At 37.5% G+C, this 21,444-nt stretch overlaps 1 protein-coding gene across 4 annotated transcripts in view; it reads right to left on the reverse strand.

The window, feature by feature from the left end:
* klf5l (Kruppel like factor 5 like) overlaps positions 1-21,444 on the reverse strand; it is a 47,837-nt gene that overhangs the window by 15,751 nt on the left and 10,642 nt on the right. For 3 of the 4 annotated variants that reach the window (XM_078411969.1, XM_078411971.1, XM_078411970.1), the window contains 2 exons: positions 13,255-14,125; positions 9,602-9,661 (listed from right to left, as the gene is read on the reverse strand). In XM_078411969.1, coding sequence (XP_078268095.1) covers positions 9,602-9,661; positions 13,255-14,125 — 931 coding nt within the window. Of the gene's footprint in view, positions 1-9,601; positions 9,662-13,254; positions 14,126-18,055; positions 18,152-21,444 lie in introns of all 4 variants that reach the window. The other variant, XM_078411967.1, reaches the window with a different exon arrangement.

The following is a 21,444-nucleotide window of genomic DNA, read 5'->3' on the forward strand; positions in this document are numbered from 1 at the left end:
CTCACCAATCCTCCATAATACCATACCACATGTTCCACCAATGGAGACCCATGCCAATGGTGGCCTCTTGCTACTGATATGGGCAGTGTTCCTACTTTCCTCTCATTCCTCTACTCCCTTATCTTCTGGCATTCCATATTTTACCCAAGAACTGTTAAGATTCACCTAATATCAGCAATTTTCTTTTTAATCTCTTGTTGAAGTTAAATTCCTAACTTTATATTAACAAGCTATTCCACTGCACCAAAGTGAGATTGAAACAGTTGTGTTTCAAAGTCACGTTGCATCTAACAAATTGTGTACTTACAAAGGAAACATTAGAGTATGATAAAATTTGATTATGATAAACTTTAGAGCATGATAAAATTTGTAATAGCTTCGTAGCACAAGGTATTCCAGAGCAAAATCATTTTGTAGTTGCAACCGTAACTCTTTGAACTCAACATTGTTTCTTATGTTGATTCTATTGCATTGAACTACAATGGGATAATTATAGAGTACAGGTGCTCCTCAATTTACGATGGGGTTATGTTCCGAAACACATCGGAAACTGAAAATATCGTAAGTTGAAATGCATTGAATACACATGATCACATGGCCAGAAGCGAGCTGCGGCTCACTATGGGTTGCTGCTGTTTGCACCATCTCAAAGTCGAAATATTGTAAGTCGAATAATCATTAGTCGGGGAGCATCTGTACAACCTAAGGGGAAAAGTATTGCAAAGAAGAGATTCCTTTATTATCTCTTGGGGTCTTGCTCTATCGGTGTGATTAAGAGCTGTTCATTCACTTCAGCAGGCTTCATTAAAGCTTCATTAGGTGCTTACAAAACCATAACCAACCTCCATTCTTTCGGGAATTCCTTGGACTAATTAGACCTCTTGTTTCTTTTGACAGGTCTGTTGATAATAACTAGAAGTACACCCTCTAGACAGACAATCAAAAATGTTTTGAAATTTGATTGTTAACCACACAATTAATGATTCTTCAGCTTATTAAGTAATTTACTGTTCGAAACCACAACAATTCTTGAGCCTAGAATTGGGTTAATTCCTCACTTCTACTTTTCAAAGATTAGATGTGTATTGACAAACTCTCAGAAAAGGAAAAGTGGCAATATTCTTTCACCATGAATTCAAAATCAGATTAGAGGTAGAAATTGGGAAATTTCCCAAACTTGTTACGCATTGGTATTAAGATTACAGCATGCATAATCTTGGGAGATTTCCCCAATTCCCCCAGGTAGTTTACATTTTTAGGATAAAAGCCAATTATAATTTTTACACTGTTATTACAGTCAAAATTTTAGCTAAGGTCATGGTCAAGCTCCAGTGACTAATATAATATTTTGTGTTATATATCTCTAATTTCACTAACTGTAAAATGCTTTCAAAATACTAAATATTTTTTGACTTGAAGGGATATTTTCAAAGTATTCCGTGTAATACATTTTCAATGTTCATGCCCTGAAAGAGTGTTTTATTCTGCACATATGCCTATGTAATATTACAGTAACGTATCTGTAATTAGAGAACTGTTTAATATTCCTCGCTGGAAATACGTTTGTGTATATACCCATCCAATTGGGAAAAAGTCAACTTCCACCTGAAATTATCTAGCATGAATCCAAGCCATTTTGGAAGTCCAGTGTAATTGGAAAGCTCCATCATGTTTCCATGAAAATTCTGAGGATTGCATGTAAAAAGAGATAAAACTATACTTCCCCACCATTGTGAAGATTTTCTATGAGAAAGGAAGTGCTTGGTCATAGAGACTTTGCAAGGGGATCTCCCTTGGTTTGTAGAAAGAATGGAAGATAAAGTTCGGGAGGCCAGCAGCTGTTGCTACAAGGAAAAGGAACAGGAGAAAGAGAGGAAGGTGAGAATGTTTATCCATCTGCACCACCAAAATATACGTTTTTTCTCAGCTAAACCCTCTCTACCAGGATTCTCAGTGCCCAAGAACCTGAGCTTTTTCTCCCTCAGTCCTTGAAGAATCTTATAACATCATGTTGAAATCAGGTAGCACACTACACATCTCCAACAGAAATGATATGCAGAGGAAAACCATACCCCATTATGCACACCAATATTTGTTTAATTTTAAATGTTAATGTATTGCACTCAATATTTGTTTGCAGTCTGAGTCAACAACTAATTGTGAATTGGATGCTAATGAAGCTTTATGCATTTTCTTTAATGAAAAGCAAACTGGGCATATAAAGTACACATTGTACATCCCCATAAAATTGAAGGTTTCACCAAATGACCCTTTATTTTTTATTCACAAAATGCTGGAGTAACTCAGCAGGTCAGGCAGCATCCCAGGAGAGAAGGAATGGGTGACGTTTCGGGTCAAGACCCTTCTTCAGTCTGAAGATGGGTTTCGACCCAAAAGGTCACCCATTCCTTCTCTCCTGAGATGCTGCCTGACCTGCTGAGTAACTCCAGCATTTTGTGAATAAATACCTTCGATTTGTACCAGCATCTGCAGTTATTTTCTTACACTTTATTTTTTATTAATTTCTTACTGCATCTATTTATTAGTTGCCAGAGATGAGAAATTACACACTTCTCGTCGGACTGTTTTTTCCTGTGTACATGTATTCCATCAGTTTTCTCCACCTTTTATGTTTAATTTCTGTAGAAAATAAATCGAAATGCATCTGTTTCCACCACAGATGCTGACTGTTCTTGTGCATACTTCCAATGTTCTCTATGTTTGCTGTAATTTATCTGAGAGCTGTTACATGAGAGGTGACTTCCTAATTCCAAAGGTATAAACTCATGTCTTGTTCTCAAAGTTTGTATTCAGGGTTAACTGTGCAGGAATTCTTCCCATTAAAATCTCTCATTTCACTATGTTTTACAACAAACAGAACACTGTGTGATCAATGGAAATTGTGAACATCTAAAGTTTCCAAAGAGGGATTTTCTTTCCCTTCAACTACTCACTCACCACTACAATTGCAAAAGTAAGGTGTTTCTCCAGGTTTACTGCAATGTTACTCCCTTAAGGTTTTCCACTTTCTATTTATTTATGAGAGATTATCAGACTGGAATCCGAGGTATTGTGAAAGTAATTTATACTCAATGCGTCAATAGTTCATTAAATTGCCCGATTATTGCAGATCTATTTTTCAACCAACATTTCTGCTTTGACTATGTACGAAAAGAAAGCAGCACACTGAGACCAGGTTAAAAACAGAATAAAATGTGAGGTAATCAGTGCCTCTATTCCCAGGTGAGTTGGAGTTTCCACAAAGCGCAACCACTTCTGTTACTTCAGTGCCAACAGTTCACTGACATTGCAGCATTGCCTGAAATAACATGAATGGGGCAAAATGAAATCTGGTTTAGCAGGTTTCTGACACAAATTTCAACAGCACACTGAAGAAGTGAGTTCTGGTCTGATTGTCAGGTGGTATTTACTGTTTTAATTAAAATAAACCTGTTGGACATTTTAAAGTGAGGCCTGCCAGTTTGTCTGACATGGTATAAGATATTGGCATCAGACTAAAGGGGACGTGATTATTACTCCAGGACTGAAACTGCAACCCGAAACTGACCATTCATTTAAATCAACTCCAAGTAATATTGTTTTAACTGTTTGTCACAAATGCATCCCGACTTTAACCAGTACTGTAAAGCCTAGACAGTTTAATGATGCCGTACATGAAGTCAAGACAGTTTCTTCTTTTGTCCTGCATGTCACTTATTTGAACTGAAGGATGATGGTAAAATAATTAATATGCCAGCCTGACTGAAATGCTCTACTGGCCTAAATTTTGCTGCTGATGTTTAACATGTAATCATCATTGCTGGTCAAAGGTACTGGCTAAAAAAACTAGGATCAACTTTGCCAAATGTACGGATACGGTTCAAAAAGGCTTATCACCAGCACCACCATGATTTCAATTTAGGGCAAATGCAGATGTGCAATAAATATTGCTTGGTAGACAACGTTTGCACCTAAGACCAAATAAGTAATGTCAGAAATGGCAGCAGGGCATTCACAATTGAAGTACAAGGAAGGCAAATTGACAAGGTGGATGAGTTGATTCATTATTCTTGCCTTTTTACTTGACTGGCTGTACACATGGATGTGACAACTAACAGGAACATATCATGGTTAGTTTCTGGGTTGCCTTTCCAATTTGATTAATGACTCCTGGTCATGTCATCAGTGTAACATACAGCAAGGTATCAGAAAAGAGAGGGTTCACCACACTTAGCTGCTTGACGCAGTTTCAAATTACTTAACATGTGACAATCTGTTTGTAATTGCACTTGCAATTCACAACAGTTTTAACGTGACTTGTGTTTTGTCGCTAATGGAATAGAGTTGTACCACTTTCATTATACATGCAGTGAAGAGATTTGATATCATCCAGGAAAAAGTAATCTATTTGATTGGTTTCCTCATTAAACACCCCAAACATTCCACACAGCACCAGCAAATCCATTGCAAACTTTTATGGCAACATCTGAAAGTCCATGCCCTCCGTCAAGAGGAAAACGACAATAATTACATGGGTACATCAGCATTTGCAGCAACTTTGTCTATGGCACATGTCACTGACAAAGCATACACACATGTTCCAGGCTTAGAAAAATATATCCTTGCTTTTATTCCTTGTTGCCTGGTCAGGATTTACAAAATTGATCTTTTGTCACAACCGCTGCAGCACACCAAGAACCCGTTACTCTCTTTTCAATGACAACAAGGCACAATCAGAAAGCAGTGGCCCATGACAGAAACTCACACCAGGAGTGAATAAAGATAACTACAAAAAAGGTTTCTCACCACAGTTACCATTTTATTTCCCTTCTGCAGATGCTTATCTTAGCATCTGACAACCATCCAAGAACCTATCAAATCAATGTTCCAAATCCTACTTATATATTCAGTCCTGATCAAATGCCTATAAATTTTAAATGTGTATTAGTGGATAGCCTTAAAGACTTTTTTTGTTTTCCTACTCCAAGACAGCATTCCCCCAATGGCTGCAGTCAGATTGATGAAATACTCCTTACATGCAGGGGAAATTATTGCAGATGTCAATATCAAGCAGCTCTCAGGTTCGGTAGTCAAGTTTTGATTGTACCATCATGTAATGGGTGGTTATGTTATGGATCAATTGAACAATTGCAAGGATATTTGTGAAGCAGTAGTGTAGGAATATTAATGTTGATAGCCGGAGAGAGGATGAGAGTCAATGGCGGTTAATCTGATCCTGCTAATCTGTGGGGAAATATGGTTTCTGGAATGCAGAAACATTGTCAAAGCCCCTTTGAATACTAATTCTCACTGGAAAATGCACACTACCATACAACTTCTGGGCTGTAGTGGAAAATGAGACCTCTATTTCAGGGGAATGCAGAGTTATGTGAATGGCAGTAGCAAACTGCAAAAGAGTGCAACATCATTCACTTCGGTACAAGAACAGAAACAGATAATAGTTTTGAAATAATGAGAGATTGAAAAGTGTTTGTCATTCAGAGGTACCCAAGTTTCCTGAAGGTTAATGTGCAGTTATAGCAAGGATCGTGATAGGCAAATGGTATGTTGGTCTTTATTGCAAAAGGATTTGAGTACCAAAGAAAAGACATCTTGCTCCAAATACAGTTTACCATGGTGAATCTGGGGTAATTTGCACAAGTCTATTTGTCCTACCCAAGAAATGATATGCTTGTAAATGTAAAATTGCAGTAATGAATCACCATATTGATTCAGGGATGGTGCATTTGTTGTACAAAGAGAGGTTAAGTAAACTTAGGGCGGCACGGTGGTGCAGTAGTAGAGTTGCTGCCTTACAGTGCTTACAGCACCAGAGACCTGGGCTCGATCCTGACTATGGGTTCTGTCTGCACGGAGTTTGTACATTCTCCCCGTATCCTCGTGGGTTTTCTCCGAGATCTTCAGTTCCCTCCCACACTCCAAAGAGACATCCAGGTTTGTAGGTTAATTGGCTTGGTATAAATGTAAAATTGTCCCTAGTGTGTGTAGGATAGCGTTAATGAGCGGGGATCGTTAGTCGGTGCGGACTTGGTGGGCCGAAAGGCCAGTTTCCGCGCTGTATCACTAAACTAAACTAACTGAACATATACAATCGAGTTTAGAAGAGTGGGAAATTATCTCATTGATGCCGCAAACATTAATGCAGCAAGCATGTGGTCATACAGAAATATAGGCCCATACACATTTAACATATACCTTCTACATTTCTGTTTGCATATCCTTACAGAACTGTTTATGAATTTTTACTACATTATGCATTTCTCCATGAATGTAGCACCTTTCAAATTTTCTAGCCTCCAATGATGTAGTTATTTCTTAAGGAATCTTCATATAAATTGATGTGTTTATTAAGCAAATTGCTTTCCACCGAATATCTACATTTATATTATATTTGAAGCCCAATTGCCAAAAAATAAAATCAAAGATAAAATACAATGAAATTAGGTTTAAAAAGCTTTTTCTACGACCTGCTTGTGTCAGTCATGCTTGTTAGGATTTGAATGGTGTTTACGTGGGTGGCCTTGTTTATCTAGCATTGGAGAGCAAGCTCAGACACGTGAAGACTTTGAGGGCAGATGCGGTCAAAGGATTATGTGTTGTGCCTTAATACTAGTAAAAACACTCCAGTATAAAACTATGAAGTTACAAATATGATTTATGAATAATCTTTTGGCACAGCCAGAACTGGCTTTTGGCTTGTATAACAATAGGAAGAATGTCATCTTGCCTTGACCGTTGAACGCCTATTGATCCAATTTTAAATAAGGACTGTATGACAATTTCCATTAAACACTGGATATCCTTATGTTTACTGTAATATTGATCGGGATATTGGCAGTAAATTTATCTTCTGATACCCATTTCCTTGGCATTTCATTACACATTCTCTCAGCTATTTTTATTGTTAAATATCAGGGAATAGGACAGGGCAAATAATCCTGGACATCAGCAAAACTGAACAAAGTGCATTCGGTAAAAAAGATGAGGTATGATAATGTTTGGCTTGGATCTTTAAAAACATGCAAGAGGAAGGAAATATTCTAGGGTAACTAAGAGTTAAATGTTTTAAAAGCCAGGGGAAAAAAGTCAAACATACAATGAAAAGGAAAAATGCAAAAGACAAATAATTTAGAGATTAGAAGGAACAAGGGAACTTGTCCAGAATTCAGAATTACATAGCTAAGTAGTTCATTCAATCTGCTTTAAGCAATATGATATCTAGATCTATCAGCCAAATGCCATTTGTTTAGAAAATCTGCTGTGCCACAGGCAGTTCTCCTTGGTTTCTAAAAACATGTAACACTAAAGGATTGTTACAATATGGTCCTAAAAGATTGCAGTGGAAACAAAGGCAAGATTAAAATAAGTGAGTTAGTGCCGCTGTTAAAATAGCAGAGTGCAAAAATTTCAGACAATTATGTTAAGTGCTTGTAACTTTGTAGCTAATTTCCTACTGGTGAACACTGATGCATACACTAGTTGAAGAATTGCTTTGTTAAATTCATATACAATATCAGGTGCTAATGATATTGTAATGAAAGCCAGAGCTATATGTGATTAAAATATATGCAATTGAATATTAAATATTCAGGTATGTTTATCAGCTACGTTTGAATTATAACTCTGAGATGGAATGTCTGAAAATATGAGGTCTAATGAGTGTATTAGTTGACCTGATTTTCTAAACAGGTGCCACACAGTTAAAATCACGGGTATCCTCTCCAAATATAATTTTCTAAATGAGCAAATTACTTTTGCAGCATAAAACAAAAAAACTGGCCATTTTATTTCTTGTTTGCTATTCAAGATGGATTTCCAAACAGAATTCGAAAGAAGAGTTTCAGGTTTCAAGTATCCTACAAATAGTGAACGGAGGAATCCTTTAGCTCGTCTTTTGATAAAGCAAATTGTACTTCCAAATAGTCGAATTGTGTTAAATGATGAATTTTATATGCCCTGCCTGATAATACAAACTGAGTTGGATTTTTTCACCATATAATACTTAGAGTTTTCAACAATCAATCCACTTCCAAGATCTGTTTTTAAAATCTGTTTTTATAGAATATTTATTTTGTTTTCTGCTTTTTCTGCTTTTTCAATGGTCAGACAGCTGACACACTTCTTTACTGTAACCTGCAAACAGGGTCTGAGATCTAAATTGATCAGAAGTGACATACATATATATATTTTAAAAGTCTAAGAAAACAACCGAGTCATTGTGCCGAATTATACCATGGTATTAAAAGGCCAGAATACGATCAAGATCCACATTCAGCCAAATTAGATATCCAATGTTTTACACTTTATACCAGAGATAATCTCAGTTAGAAAGAGACTAGACCAAGTGGAGCTCCCTCTATCTTCCTCCCAGAGCTCCCTCTATCTTCACCTCCTTCCCAGAGCTCCCTCTATCTTCCTGTCTCCACCTATATCCTTCCTTTGTCCCACCCCTGACATCAGTCTGAAGAAGGGTCTCGACCCGAAACGTCACCCATTCCTTCTCTCCCGAGATGCTGCCTGACCTGCTGAGTTGCTCCAGCATTTTGTGAATAGACCAAGTGGACCTGTTGGGCCCTTCCTCGTAGAGGGGGGGGGGCAGGGAAGGGGAGAGGGTGTGACTGAGCAGGCCACTCTCTCCTCCCCCACCCCCACTCTCACACTTCCCCACCTCCCCTTTCCCCACCACGCCCACTCTCTCTTCCCCCCACCCCCGTTCTCTCCTCCCCACCCCCATTCTCCCCGACCCCCCTTTCCCCACCACCCCCCTTTCCCCCACTCTCTCTTCCCCCCACCCCCCATTCTCTCCTCCCCAGCCCCACTCTTACTCTCCCCCACCCCCTTAGAAATGAGAGTTTTAAACTTTCAAATGTCTGTAACTTAAAAAATATAAGACCAATTTAAATTAAACTTGTTATAAACAGTTGCCAGGAGAGTGGTGATTAAGGTGGCGCAAAAATTGTGGAACTATGGTTTACCGTTTTGGCTGCAGGTCCACATGTCACATGTCTCTCAGAGAGATATACATACATACAAATATTATATATATATATATATATATATATATACACACAAGATATGAGTTTTAGTAGTATAATATATACAGATAGATAGATATCGGAATTGAGTGCATGTATGTGTTACCTTATTTTTGTTCATGCGACAAATTGGCAAACAAAAAGATTCAATAAGATGCATTCTGTATTAAAGTATGAAAGTTTACAGCAGACTAATTGGCAATTTGACCCATCAGGTTTATGCCAAAATTTGCTAGAGCATGTTGTAACATGTTAAATTATTCAGTCAAATGTTTCATATTCTTATTTATTACTGCAGTTCTCCGATTCTATCGGTTACACAGGCTAGTATTAAAAAGTGCTGAAATACTAAATGCATAGCAATTTAAATGTAGAAATAGCAAGGAATAATCTTGTAACATGCTGAGAGTTGATCTATTTTCGTGAACACATTCTTAAATACTGAGTGGCTCGATCTAATTTATTGCATCGTGCACACTCATTTTGCTGGTATAAATACATTAATTGTGGACACTGCTATATGATAGCCAAGCAAAACAGAATACCTGTGTGGGTTCTTTGATGGGCTTTCAAATGAGAACTCTTGGTATAAACTTTAACACAACCTGCAAAAATAATTTAAAATGTAAGTTGGATTATTTCAGATTCCCATCCTGGATGCTGAAAAAAAAACTAAATGTATTCATTTCCGTGTGATGAGTAACCTCAAAACATGGAACAGTGAGTTTTTGGACTGCTTTAAACAGTCGTTGCAAGGACCCAAGGTATTAATTTCCAGATCATTAAAAATCTGTGGGATCAGTACTTCTTGTTTCAATTAAAAAGCATCTCTTTATATGTGTACATTTGAGCTTTTTACAATTGTTTACAAATTGTGATGCATACCTGGATTTAATAAATCAGATCAGATTGGCTATGTATTACTGAGAAACTCCAGTCAAAAATAAACCTATGACAACATGCTGCTTAAAAAATATCTGCTCTTAACAAACCATTTGAGTACTACAAACTTTCTAACGTAATAAATTTGTGAATATAGAAAATACAGAATCTCTGGAAGGAATTTAGCATAGGTCTGCTGGTGACTTAGGTATTGGAACTGTGGAAACCTCAAAACTAATGTTGATGCCATTTTTATGGATTTTCCATAGGTCGTTCACTAAAGCCACAACAGGCAAGTAAATAACTCCATCTAAAGATTTTATATAAATTTTCCATATAAACAATGTTTCACTTGTGAGGAAGTTGACTTTCAAAACATTGAAGCAAATTTCTCTTTTTATGACGAATAACATTATTACAAACATATTAATACTTGTTTCTAAGGCAAAATAACATAGCAATATAACTGTTCACAAAAAGTATGGAAGGGCAAGTTGTGATCAGGATATTGTGAATCAGCAATGGGATGTGGCTATATTGTACGAGTGGTTCAAAATTTGGTAAATAGAGTTTAATGTGGAAAGTGCAAGATCAGTTTATCCAAGAGGAAAAGGAGTGTAAATAAAGGATTTGGGTGTTCCTGTGCATGAATCACAAAACATTATCAGGTAGATGCAACAAGGTGGTTACCAGAGCAAATTGCCCTTATTGTAAAGGTTTGTTTAAAAATAGGCAAATTTTATTTCATCTCTGTGGAGTGTTGGTAAAGTCACACTTGGAGTATTGGATTTTGGGATTACTTTGGTCCCCTTACCGAAGAAAGGATATAGCTGTATTTCTAAGCAGTCAATAGATTCCAAACTAATTCCAGGGAAAAGAAGATTGTTCAAAGGAGAGAGGCCAAAAGGGTTGGGCCTTTATAATTGGAAGAATAAAGGATGATCTTATTGAAACACGGAAGAGTCTAAGGAGGCATGGCAGGATAGTTGTTGAGATATTGAGATAATTTCATCATCTCAAATGATAGAACATAGTTTAAAGATAAGGGGGTGTTCATTTAAAACAGAGCAATGTAGAAATTTCTTCTCATAGAGGGTAGTGAATCTCTAGAAATCTTTGCTCCAGTGTTGTGGATGCTAGCTCACTGGAAATATTTGAAGTAGAGGTAGATACATTTTTTGAAATATCACGATATGGAGGTTAATTGGGATGTAGCATAGGGGAAGATTTGAAGGAAGGGGTAGACCGACCAGTCATGATAACAATGAAGGGTGGGGCATGTTTGAGGGGCTGATTGGCCTACTTCTGCTCCTATTTTCATGTTCATGTGTCCAAGACTTGTGAATAACAAATGGACTAATTATTTCAGAATGGTTTGTTAAATTGTCTCAAAAGAGAATGGCTGGCTATACCAGCTGGCTACTGGCAAATTGATAAGCAGACAGCTGCTCTGGTCACTTGCAAAGTTACAACTATTGTCATGAAACTTGCCAGAGGTTGGCTCATGATTGAAGTCATTGACAATGTAAACTCTATGCACATCAAGAAAACAGTTACATTTCTTCAACCTAAAGACTAAATAAACTTTATAGGTTGCTGAAAAAGTGCAAAAAAGTAATCATACCATACTCCTAACTATGATCCTCTCCTGAAAAGGTACAACTGTCAATTGGTTTAGTGTGCATCGTATTCCGTTCTACATAGAAAGTTGACCGAGAGTGGGACAGAACTAATCTGATGGAAAACAGTACAACTGGATTGTGGATAGATTTGAGAGAATTTACAAAAATAAGTCAATGAGAGCAGTGAGCAGTTACCAAATAAACAAAGGGAGAAAACAAAATTGAAAATGTGGCATTGTAGTCAATAGAGAGTAATTTTTGCAAGTATTTACCTTAATGATGGGATTTTAGGTGCTTGAAGCAATTATCGGTTGAATAGTATTTTAAGGGTTAATGTTTAATGATTTGGATTGCATTTTGGTGTTGCATTGATATTTAAATAGGTCCAAAATTAAAAGAGACCTTTAAATAGATTTTCAATTTTTAATATGGAAGACATGGCAGAGCAGGGCACATACTATAAAAAAACATTTGGCTAACTTGAGTGTGTAAAGAAACAAGTAGGTTTAAAATACTTTATAATTGACAAAGGGCAAGAGGTCTACCTGCCAAAAGAAGCCATCTGTAGCCAAAAAGTTAAGGTTGATATAAACCAAGTACAACAATGCAGAAACCAGCTCAGGTCCTGGCAACTCTGGTTGAAATTAAATTAATGATTTATAATATTAGATAAGAGGGTCACCTCCTTAAACTAGTAACAATGATTTTTTTAATGTCAAACAGGAATATGCCAAAATCTTTGAAAGATGACAAAAACAGTTTGTGGGGTTTATATGAAAGCAACTTTTAAAAGTTTAAAGTAAGAAACCTAACAAAGTTACAGTCATGGAATTAAAAGTTAATAACCTAGAGGAAATTGAGAGATAGGTGAAAAGAGTACAAGAGCAGATTGTCTAATTGGCAGATGGTGTCTTACAAGGACGTTTATTGGGGCTTCAGCTAATTATTATATTTATTAATGATTTATTGGATGTTGAATTGAATGACCAAATCTGTTGCTAGGCACGGTTAAAACAGGAGCAAAGAATTACAAACACACATGGAATGGCAACTAGAACACAATTTTCAAAAATGTGATGTAATGTTAAAAGTTATTTAAAGCTCTGGAGTCCTATCTGCAGTTTTTGGACATCACAACTTAGGAAAGATACACCAAACTTGGAGATAGTGCCAAATAGATATATTAGAACGATATCTGGATTTCAAAACTTTAAATTATGACAAGAAATTGGAAAAACTAGAATTGTGTTTCTTGGAATTTAGATTAAAGGGTGATTTAAATCGTCTTCAAACCATGAATGCAAACTGATAAGATAGCTGGAGAATGGCTACTTCTGCTATTTGAAGAACCTACAACCAAGTGGCAGAGTCTAGAAATTACAGTCAAGAGTGAAATTGGGAAATATTTTATATGAGAAATGTTGTTGGGGATATGGGGCAAATGTGTCAGGTTGTCAGTCACCATCTTGCTAAGTGGCAAAGTAGAAACAAAAGGGGACAATGGTCCATTCTTACTCTCAAAAAAAGACTTCAAATCTTAATCTGAAGCATGGCCACATGGGCAACATATAGAAGAATGTGTTTCAGCTTGTAAGAGGAAGTAGAGAAAACAAATTAAATGGCAACAAATTTAAAGGCACAATATGCATTCTCCTATACATTATAGCAAAAGAAGCTTTAATAAAGACAAGCACCTGGAAAATCACAGTGATGAATGCGTCTCTTCTCCAACTCAGGGTTGTTACGTCGACTGTATTTTGCTTGCTGGAAGTTAGATTGGCAGGTCTGCAAAGTAGTCGGAAGATTATGAATCTGTGAATGATGAATCTTTGATGCCACTGATGCAGCATATGATGGTGGTGGCGAGAGTGTATTGATAAGATCAGGCTGGTTTTCTGGGCTGCCAGGTTGGGAGTTTGGTGGTGAGGGTGGCAAGTATGAAGTCTGCTGCTGATAATAATGGGCTGGCACAACATAGCCATTTGGTGTGGTTACAACGGGTTGAAAATGTTTAATTGAAGACGAAGAACACAGGTTGTTTGGTCTACCCATGCCTGTTGACATGGTAACACTGTTACGACTATGAATAACTGTAGTGTTGCCAAGTGACTGGGTAGAGCTCAAAGGCATGTTGACAACATCTGTGTTCATTGGCATTTGGTACATCTGGGGTTGATGTGAACTGACAGGGAGCGGTAGTTCTGGGGAAGGGGCTTCTTGCTTGATGAAGATATTATTCACAGGAACTGACTGTGGCACATTGAACACACTGGTGAATTCAGGCAGGGCATTTGTCGTACTGGATGTCCACGACTGGGTGAAGTTATTGGCCTGTTCTGTCTTTACTTGTGGGAGAACTTGTTTTGAAGATCTGTAAAGGCCTGTCCTCAGGTGTGTGATATCAGGCAGAAATAGGTTGATATTCAAGCTGTACGGTGATGTAATTTGGTCCTCAAAGAACTCATCTATTACTGAGGCACTCTCTCTTCGGTACTTCTTCTGGTCCAGAATTGTCAAAGCTGGTGGAATTGGCGGTGTCAGATACTTGTCCATTTCCGATTTTACCTTAAAAACAAAATCAAGAGGTATTTGTTCTGAGTATGCTGACAAACAAGCAAGGATGCTGTCTGGTCCAAACTTTCTAATTCTGTAGAGACATAGCTCAAAACTTTGTTTTATTTGGAATTTTCAATTTAACATTAAATAGCTCTTAATGCTGAAAATCAAAGATTTCAAAATCCATCCCAAAATAAAAATCATTAATTATTCCCTTTTAATTGCATAATATGTACCACTGAGGGTTTTTAGCAAGAGAACTTGGTCATTACCTGTGAGTGTAGAATGCATTACCCAACATATCTACCTCTACAGGGAAGCACAAATAGGAACTTTCCTAACGATTTAAATATATCAATCACTAAAGTGATCGCTCAATGCTGTTCTTTATTTTTGTTGAAAATTCCTCTTCCAGGTGCTTAAAGATGACTTTTTCGCTTAACTAGTTGGGTACTGCGGTATGTCCTGTCTCAGACAGAATAAAAAATACAGCTTGCCATCGTGCCCTCAGCAGGACTGCAACGATGGAAATTGCCCATGCATTTAATTTGCAGCATATTTATCACTTTTGAGGAGGAAAGTGATTATTGAATAACATGTTTAATTCTCACTGTACCCAAGTACATTAAACCTTGTGTTCTAATTTCTCAGTTTTGTCTGACAGTGCAAAAAAATAGTGCAAGAGACACTGTTGTTTAGCATGCTGCTTCATGACATCAAGAAAAACAATGGTTTATTGAAGTGCATTTTCATCAATAAATGGCAGTATATATTTAACTAAATGTATATATCAAATCAAGATTACATTTAACTTCAGCAGGCAAAGTCTGCTGCTGTGGTCCTAACTGACTATGTATTGCTTGACTCATTCAGAATTGTGGTTTCTGCAAGGGAAATATTAGATATTCTTCTAAAATTCTAATTCATATTTCAAAAGTACAGGCAGTCTTCATTTGACAGCTATGCTTTATTTTAATAGCTTCTGTGCATTGGGAGTAATTCAAGGATTTCACTGTTACATTTCTTGGATCTCATTCAGTTTTTACCAGGCTTAACTAACAACTCAATGGAAGGGAGTTTAAGGTCATCTGGTGGTCGTACCAAGAGCCCACAGTTACAGCGCCATACCACAAATACCTCTATAAATAATGAGATTATGCTATTGAATAAAAACAATTGAGCAAGTTATATGTTTTCTAACAAGCTGTGACAATTTCTTTTAATGCTCATTTACAATTGATAGGCTTTTCTTCCTTTAAACCAGGGAAGGGTATAGTTACTCCTTTCTGAAGTAATATATTCTCCGTGATTCATGCCGACAATCCAATTTTTGCTGCATAATACCATTGCTCAAGAAATCCAAAACAAATGATCAGTTATTATTATTACCATCATTATTAACATGATATGTTGCATCATTATTCATTTGAGTTCTGTAGTTTAATATTGGGTGGTGGAGGGAGGACAGTTTTCAATTATTTTTCTGCTTTTACATGTGATAATTTATTACTAACCTCAAGTTACAAACTTGATGGCAGTTTTAACCAGCCCCTCTCCTTACAGCCCAACCTGGGTGATAGGTGTTGCCTCTGCAAAATATCTACGCTCACAAACAATGCAGTGGGATAGCCCCACTATCAGAAGCAACACAAACTTTAGTTTAGTTTGCAGTGTGAAAACAGGCTATTTGGCCCACCGGGTCTGTACCGACCAGCAATCCCCACACACCAACACTATCCTACACACACTAGGGACAATTTATATTTATACCAAGCCAATTAGCCTACAAACCTGTACTTCTTGGGATGGTGGGAGGAAATTGGAGCTTCCCAGAGAAAACGCACTTAGGTCACGGGGAGAACGTACAAACTCTGTACAGATAGCACCCGTAGTCAGGATCGATCTCCGGTCTCTTGCGCTATGAGGCAGCAATTCTCTGGCTGCACCACCTTGCGGTTCCATTTTGTTGAGGGATACCATCTTCATTTTATATCGTAAACTTAACATAATAAAACTTAATTACTTTAAAAATCAAAGAACATTGGTATTACAAATTGTTAATACACATTTATATTTTTAGCAGGTGTTAGTAAGGTTATTCAGCAGTAAGCACAACTTAAAATATTAAAAGCTCAGTTAAACCTCATTCAGCATATTAATGCTTTTAAGGTGGTTTGCAATGAGAAAAGAGTAATGCTAATCAATTTCACAAAGAATCACTAATTTTATATTAATCTGGTAGGTGCAGAATGCAACATGGAATCCTGCAGAGGATGCTGGTATCATCCCCAGCAATTTCTGCATTAAATTATACCATCCCATGCAGATGGGAGAAGTGATGGCCAGCAAAGCAGAATGATTTCTTAGAAGATTGAGATTTGGTATGTTGAACTTCTACAGGTGTATACTTTTATTTTAATTCACCAGAATGAATCGAAGGAGGGCTTCAATCATGCACCTTCTGATTCCAGATTTGATATCCATAGGTCTCCTTGATTCATTTAGGATGTGTTACGCTGTCAAGAATGGTCAAAGTCTGCATTATATCATGTATTATAGACCAGATTCCAACCCTGTGCAGTAGAGACCGGCGCATCACTACTTATCATTGACCAGTTGATCAGATGATACATTTCTTCATTATGAATTCAATTATTTAGCAAAAATTATGTTATTAATTTTGATCCATTCATTAAACACAGAGATCCTACACACAAAAATATAAACTAAATAAATATTGTACTGCATTAAGCAAAATAAAACTGCCCAGGCATCACTGAATGAGAACTGTCGTAGCAGTGTCACAAAATGAATTTCATATTTATTGAACTCAATAGTTCCCACAAGATTCAAACTGTTAGATCTGATCCTTTGAAAAGTTCATTCAACACTGGTAGATTTTCTGAGAAACTGAAGACAGGGAGAAAATTTAAATCAACTTTAATCCACTCACTATGAAAAGAATAAATAAGGGTTCATAAACAGTCTGATGCTGCCCTCCAGTTCAAGAACAATCAACAGGCAGTTGTGTTTTCCACAGTCAACAATCAATGACTGTACTTAACACATAACAAAAACCATCAAGTACATAGTGACACAGCAAAACAGCCGAAATATCTGTTCATGAGCCTGGCTCTCATTGGAAAATAACACAAGAACTGCAGAGATATGCACACAGTCAACAAATTCTTATTACAATTGACAAATACATTTATCATCACAAACTATTTGAAAGGCTATTTCCTTTTCTCCGAAGTAAACTACAATGATTCAATAACATGAATTATTCAATTCTGAAGTTGGCACTCGTTCAATTATAAATGTTAGTTTAGTTTAGTTTAGAGATACAGCGTGGAAACAGGCCCTTCAGCACACCGAGTCCATGCCGACCAGCAATCCCTGTACACTAGCACTATCCTACACATGGGACAATTTACTTTTCTTCCAAGCCAATTAACCTACGTCTTTGGACTGTGGGAGGAAATTGGACTCCCAGAGAAACCCACGCAGTCACAGGGAGAACGTACAAACTCCGTACACACAGCACCCGGGATCAAGATTGAACACGGGTCTCTGGCAATGTAAGGCAGTTACTCTACCGTTGCACCATTGTGCTGCCCCCTATGAAAGGATAATTTTATTAAATTATTCCAAACTCAATTGGTAATTGCTGAAAGAAATATAATGGCACAAATTAACTCTGTGTCTTTGGTTTTATCCTCTTATCATTTGTAAACATTTCTGATTCATTTCCTTTTTCTCATATGTATGTTATTTTGTCTTTGAGCTGAACACTGAATAAATTGATGCAAGACCATTAGGTCAAAGTGGGTGGAACTCTATGTCTTATCAATTTCATAAACTGAGTCAGATATATTTAGCAATGTGAGCGTTTTCTATGTGTATCTAATAACTAACATAAAAAAGGCTTAAACTTACTTGACTTGGAGATGTAATTGGTTGCAGCAGTTGCAATAAATGTGATTTCAGTAAGCCTGTTGACTTAATGGTATCTTCTCCCCGATATATATTGGCCTATAGATAAAAGAAAAAGGATATTTAAATACAAGTTTTATTTTTTGAGATACCATGTTTAAAAAAAAAAGATTTTGTTCACCAAGAAAAGACATAAATGCTCAGGATCATTCCTATGTACCTCTCATTGGCCTCTCAGTACCCCATGCTAGAAACAAGCCACAGACAGACCTTTCCAGCTAAGAGACATAGCAATTGGTCGAGTGTAGACTTTTCATACTTCAATTTAACATTGACTGTCCCCTTCCTCTGGTCACTTTCCTTGTTGTACTGCATGCTTCAGACCAGAAGTTGAAGACCAATGAGCTGAGGCCCTCATCATGTAGGTCAATGACCTGGCTCATAGAAGGCAATATCATTTTTCCAAATCTTGGTTTGAAACTACAATAGTTTCCATGATTTATGGCTTACATGTAAATCAAAGCTTATATGATTATACGCTTACACCAAAGGGGGAGACGTTTTCAGCAAATTGTATCATTGTACCACTGATTGCTTTTGATTAAACAATGCAAATTAATCTATCCATTACCCTATATTGCATCCTATTTTATTGTTTACGAATTTTAAAAAAAAGATGAAATAGTTTGTACACTAGTTATGCACAAGCCAATTTAACCTTCTTTTCCTATTCATTCAATCAAAATCCTTCATATTTTTAAAATGCTATAACATCCCCTATTTTATTTGCCCCAATAACAGTAATCTCTGTTGGATTTCACAATCTTTGATTGTTTTGTAGTGCTGTACATTTATCATCAGTACCCTAGTTTATATATGTGCCTTTTAATATTGTCAAAACAACATTCTCTAATTACTTCATCCGAATATTTCCATTCAAACTTCTCCACTGAGCACAGTACCAGTACAAAACTTACCACTTAACATCATAGACTATGTCAAGGATAAATTATTCCTTCTTCAACTGGCTGCACAGTTGACCAAACCAACCTCCTCCCAAACCATTCCACAGTCACGCAGCCAGTTGGAATCTCACTCACATGGTTTCATTCTCATCTGTACAATCAGGTCCAGAGAATGACTGTGAATCTCTTCCTGTACCTGAAACTTTTATGCATCACTTACATATTCCAGTCAAAGCACATCAATCACTGGAAATTTTCTCCAATAAATTTTGGAATGACAATACTATTAAATTTGGTCCCTGTCACAAAGTTTGTCCCTTCATTCCCAATTGCTTTGATCTGGGTTAATAAAGATCATGCAGTGGTTGATGCTGCTCCTTTCATTACTTGAGATCTGTTGATCAGTGAAGATCATGGTCATGGCCATGACTGCAACCCTTAAGATTTCCTGCCATGCCCTCCTTGTCCCACAGAAGAGCCTATGAACTTTCATTTCAAGTTCATCTCCATGAAGTGTTAACATTTCCACAGGCTTATCGTCTGCAGCTGAAGCTGATGTTTTTCTTTTGGACTTCCTGTCAGTCTGGATTGGGGTAGTCAGTTTGATTTGCGACTGTTAAGAACACTCCTGAAAAGGAATATTTGGGAAAATTCAGAGTTTGTTGAAATGTTCCTTCCAGAGAATCCGACTCAAATTTTGCTGCCCACAGAAATCTGTCTTCATCCTTTGACTTCATGTTCTACATGATCGCATGCAAGCTATGATCAACGCATCGAGAAAATAGCAAAGATAGATACAAATGATTGAGTAACTCAATGGGACAGGCAGCATCTCTGGAGAGAAGGAATGATTGACATTTTGGATCGAAACCCTTCTTCAGAAGAAAATACCAAATCTCTATGCAGGCCAGCGTCAAGCAAGACTGCATCATCATACCAACAGTTTTCTCAATTATATTCGCTGTTACACTGCACCACTCACAATTAAAATCCTGTTGGAGTGATGCTAATCTCTAGGACAAATGGGACTGATCAATCCAAGGTGCCTCCACTCCAAGACTAAGATCAGTCCAACTTCAAAATATATAGATATATATCTATATATTCGTTTATTCGTCCCACACTGGGGAAATTTACAGTGTTACAGCAGCAAAGTGGATAGCAAGCGATCATTCATTATAAATAAAAGTAAAGGCAAGGATAAATTGTCATCAGTTTTCTGTGTTCTTAACTGTTACTATTGACTCATCTTTTGGGAGCAGTGTTGGTTGTGCAGTCTCACAGCAGCGGGAAGGAAGGACCTCCTATATCTCTCCTTCACGCACTTGGGGTAAAGGAGTCTGTCACTGAAGGAGCTACTCAGTGCAGTGACAGTGTCCTGCTTGGGGTGGTTGTCCAACAGCGATGTTAACTTTGCCATCATCCTCCTCTCTCCCACCACCTGCACTGAGTCGAGGAGGCAATCCAGGACATAGCTGGTCTTCCTGACCAGCTTGTTGAGTCTCTTCCCTTCCGCCGCTGAGATGCTGCTGCTCCAGCAGACCACTCCATAGAAAATGGCTGATGCAACCACTGTGATGTAGAAGGTCCTTAGGAGTGCCCCCTGCACTCCAAAAGACCCGAGTCTCCTTAGCAGATAAAGTCTGCTCTGGCCCTTTCTGTATAGCGCACTGGTGTTTTCGGTCCAGTCCAATTTATTATTGAGGTAGACACCCAGGTACTTATAAGAATCCACCCTCTCGATGCATTGCAGTATGTGCACAAAGCTCACATATGCACAGGTCAATTTGATCACTAACGTGCATGAGTATAGACCTCACATTAAGCATCCACATAACAAAGATCTCCCAAACTGCTGCTGAACAACAAGAACAGCAACCTCCTCTGACAAGATTACACCTAGAAAATGTGGACCACTTCCCATATGTGTCCCACCCATCTGTGGGGACAGACAGCGATAGAGAAATTCATAATTGCCATCACCATGCCAGGAGTCTCTGGCTATCTAAAGAAAAAACATCTGAAGATCCAGACCTCAAACCCAACACAAAGGACATGGTCTACCAGACAGCAGTGATCTTTGTCTTCGCGCTTGCTTCTGAAACATGGGCCATATCCAACAAGAACCTCAGTGTTGAAATATATCAGCAACATGTCTCAGCAAAAATGCTCAAATGGACAAGCAAACCTATGTCAGTATCCTCTTCCAGGCTAACAAACCCAATATCAAACTGTTACTTACAATCATTCTAATTATGGGAAGGCCACATCATCTGCATGCCTGGCAACACATTCCCCCAAAAGTTATTCTATTCCTTATTAGGTCATTGCAAGAGATTGATTGAAGAACAGAAGAATTGATTCAAGGATGTTTTCAAAGTCTGTTAAAAAAAAAGCTAACATATCCAACAACATGTGGGAAAGTCT

The sequence above is a fragment of the Rhinoraja longicauda genome, chromosome 15, assembly GCF_053455715.1.
Source record: "Rhinoraja longicauda isolate Sanriku21f chromosome 15, sRhiLon1.1, whole genome shotgun sequence".
NCBI classification, from domain to species: domain Eukaryota; kingdom Metazoa; phylum Chordata; class Chondrichthyes; order Rajiformes; family Arhynchobatidae; genus Rhinoraja; species Rhinoraja longicauda.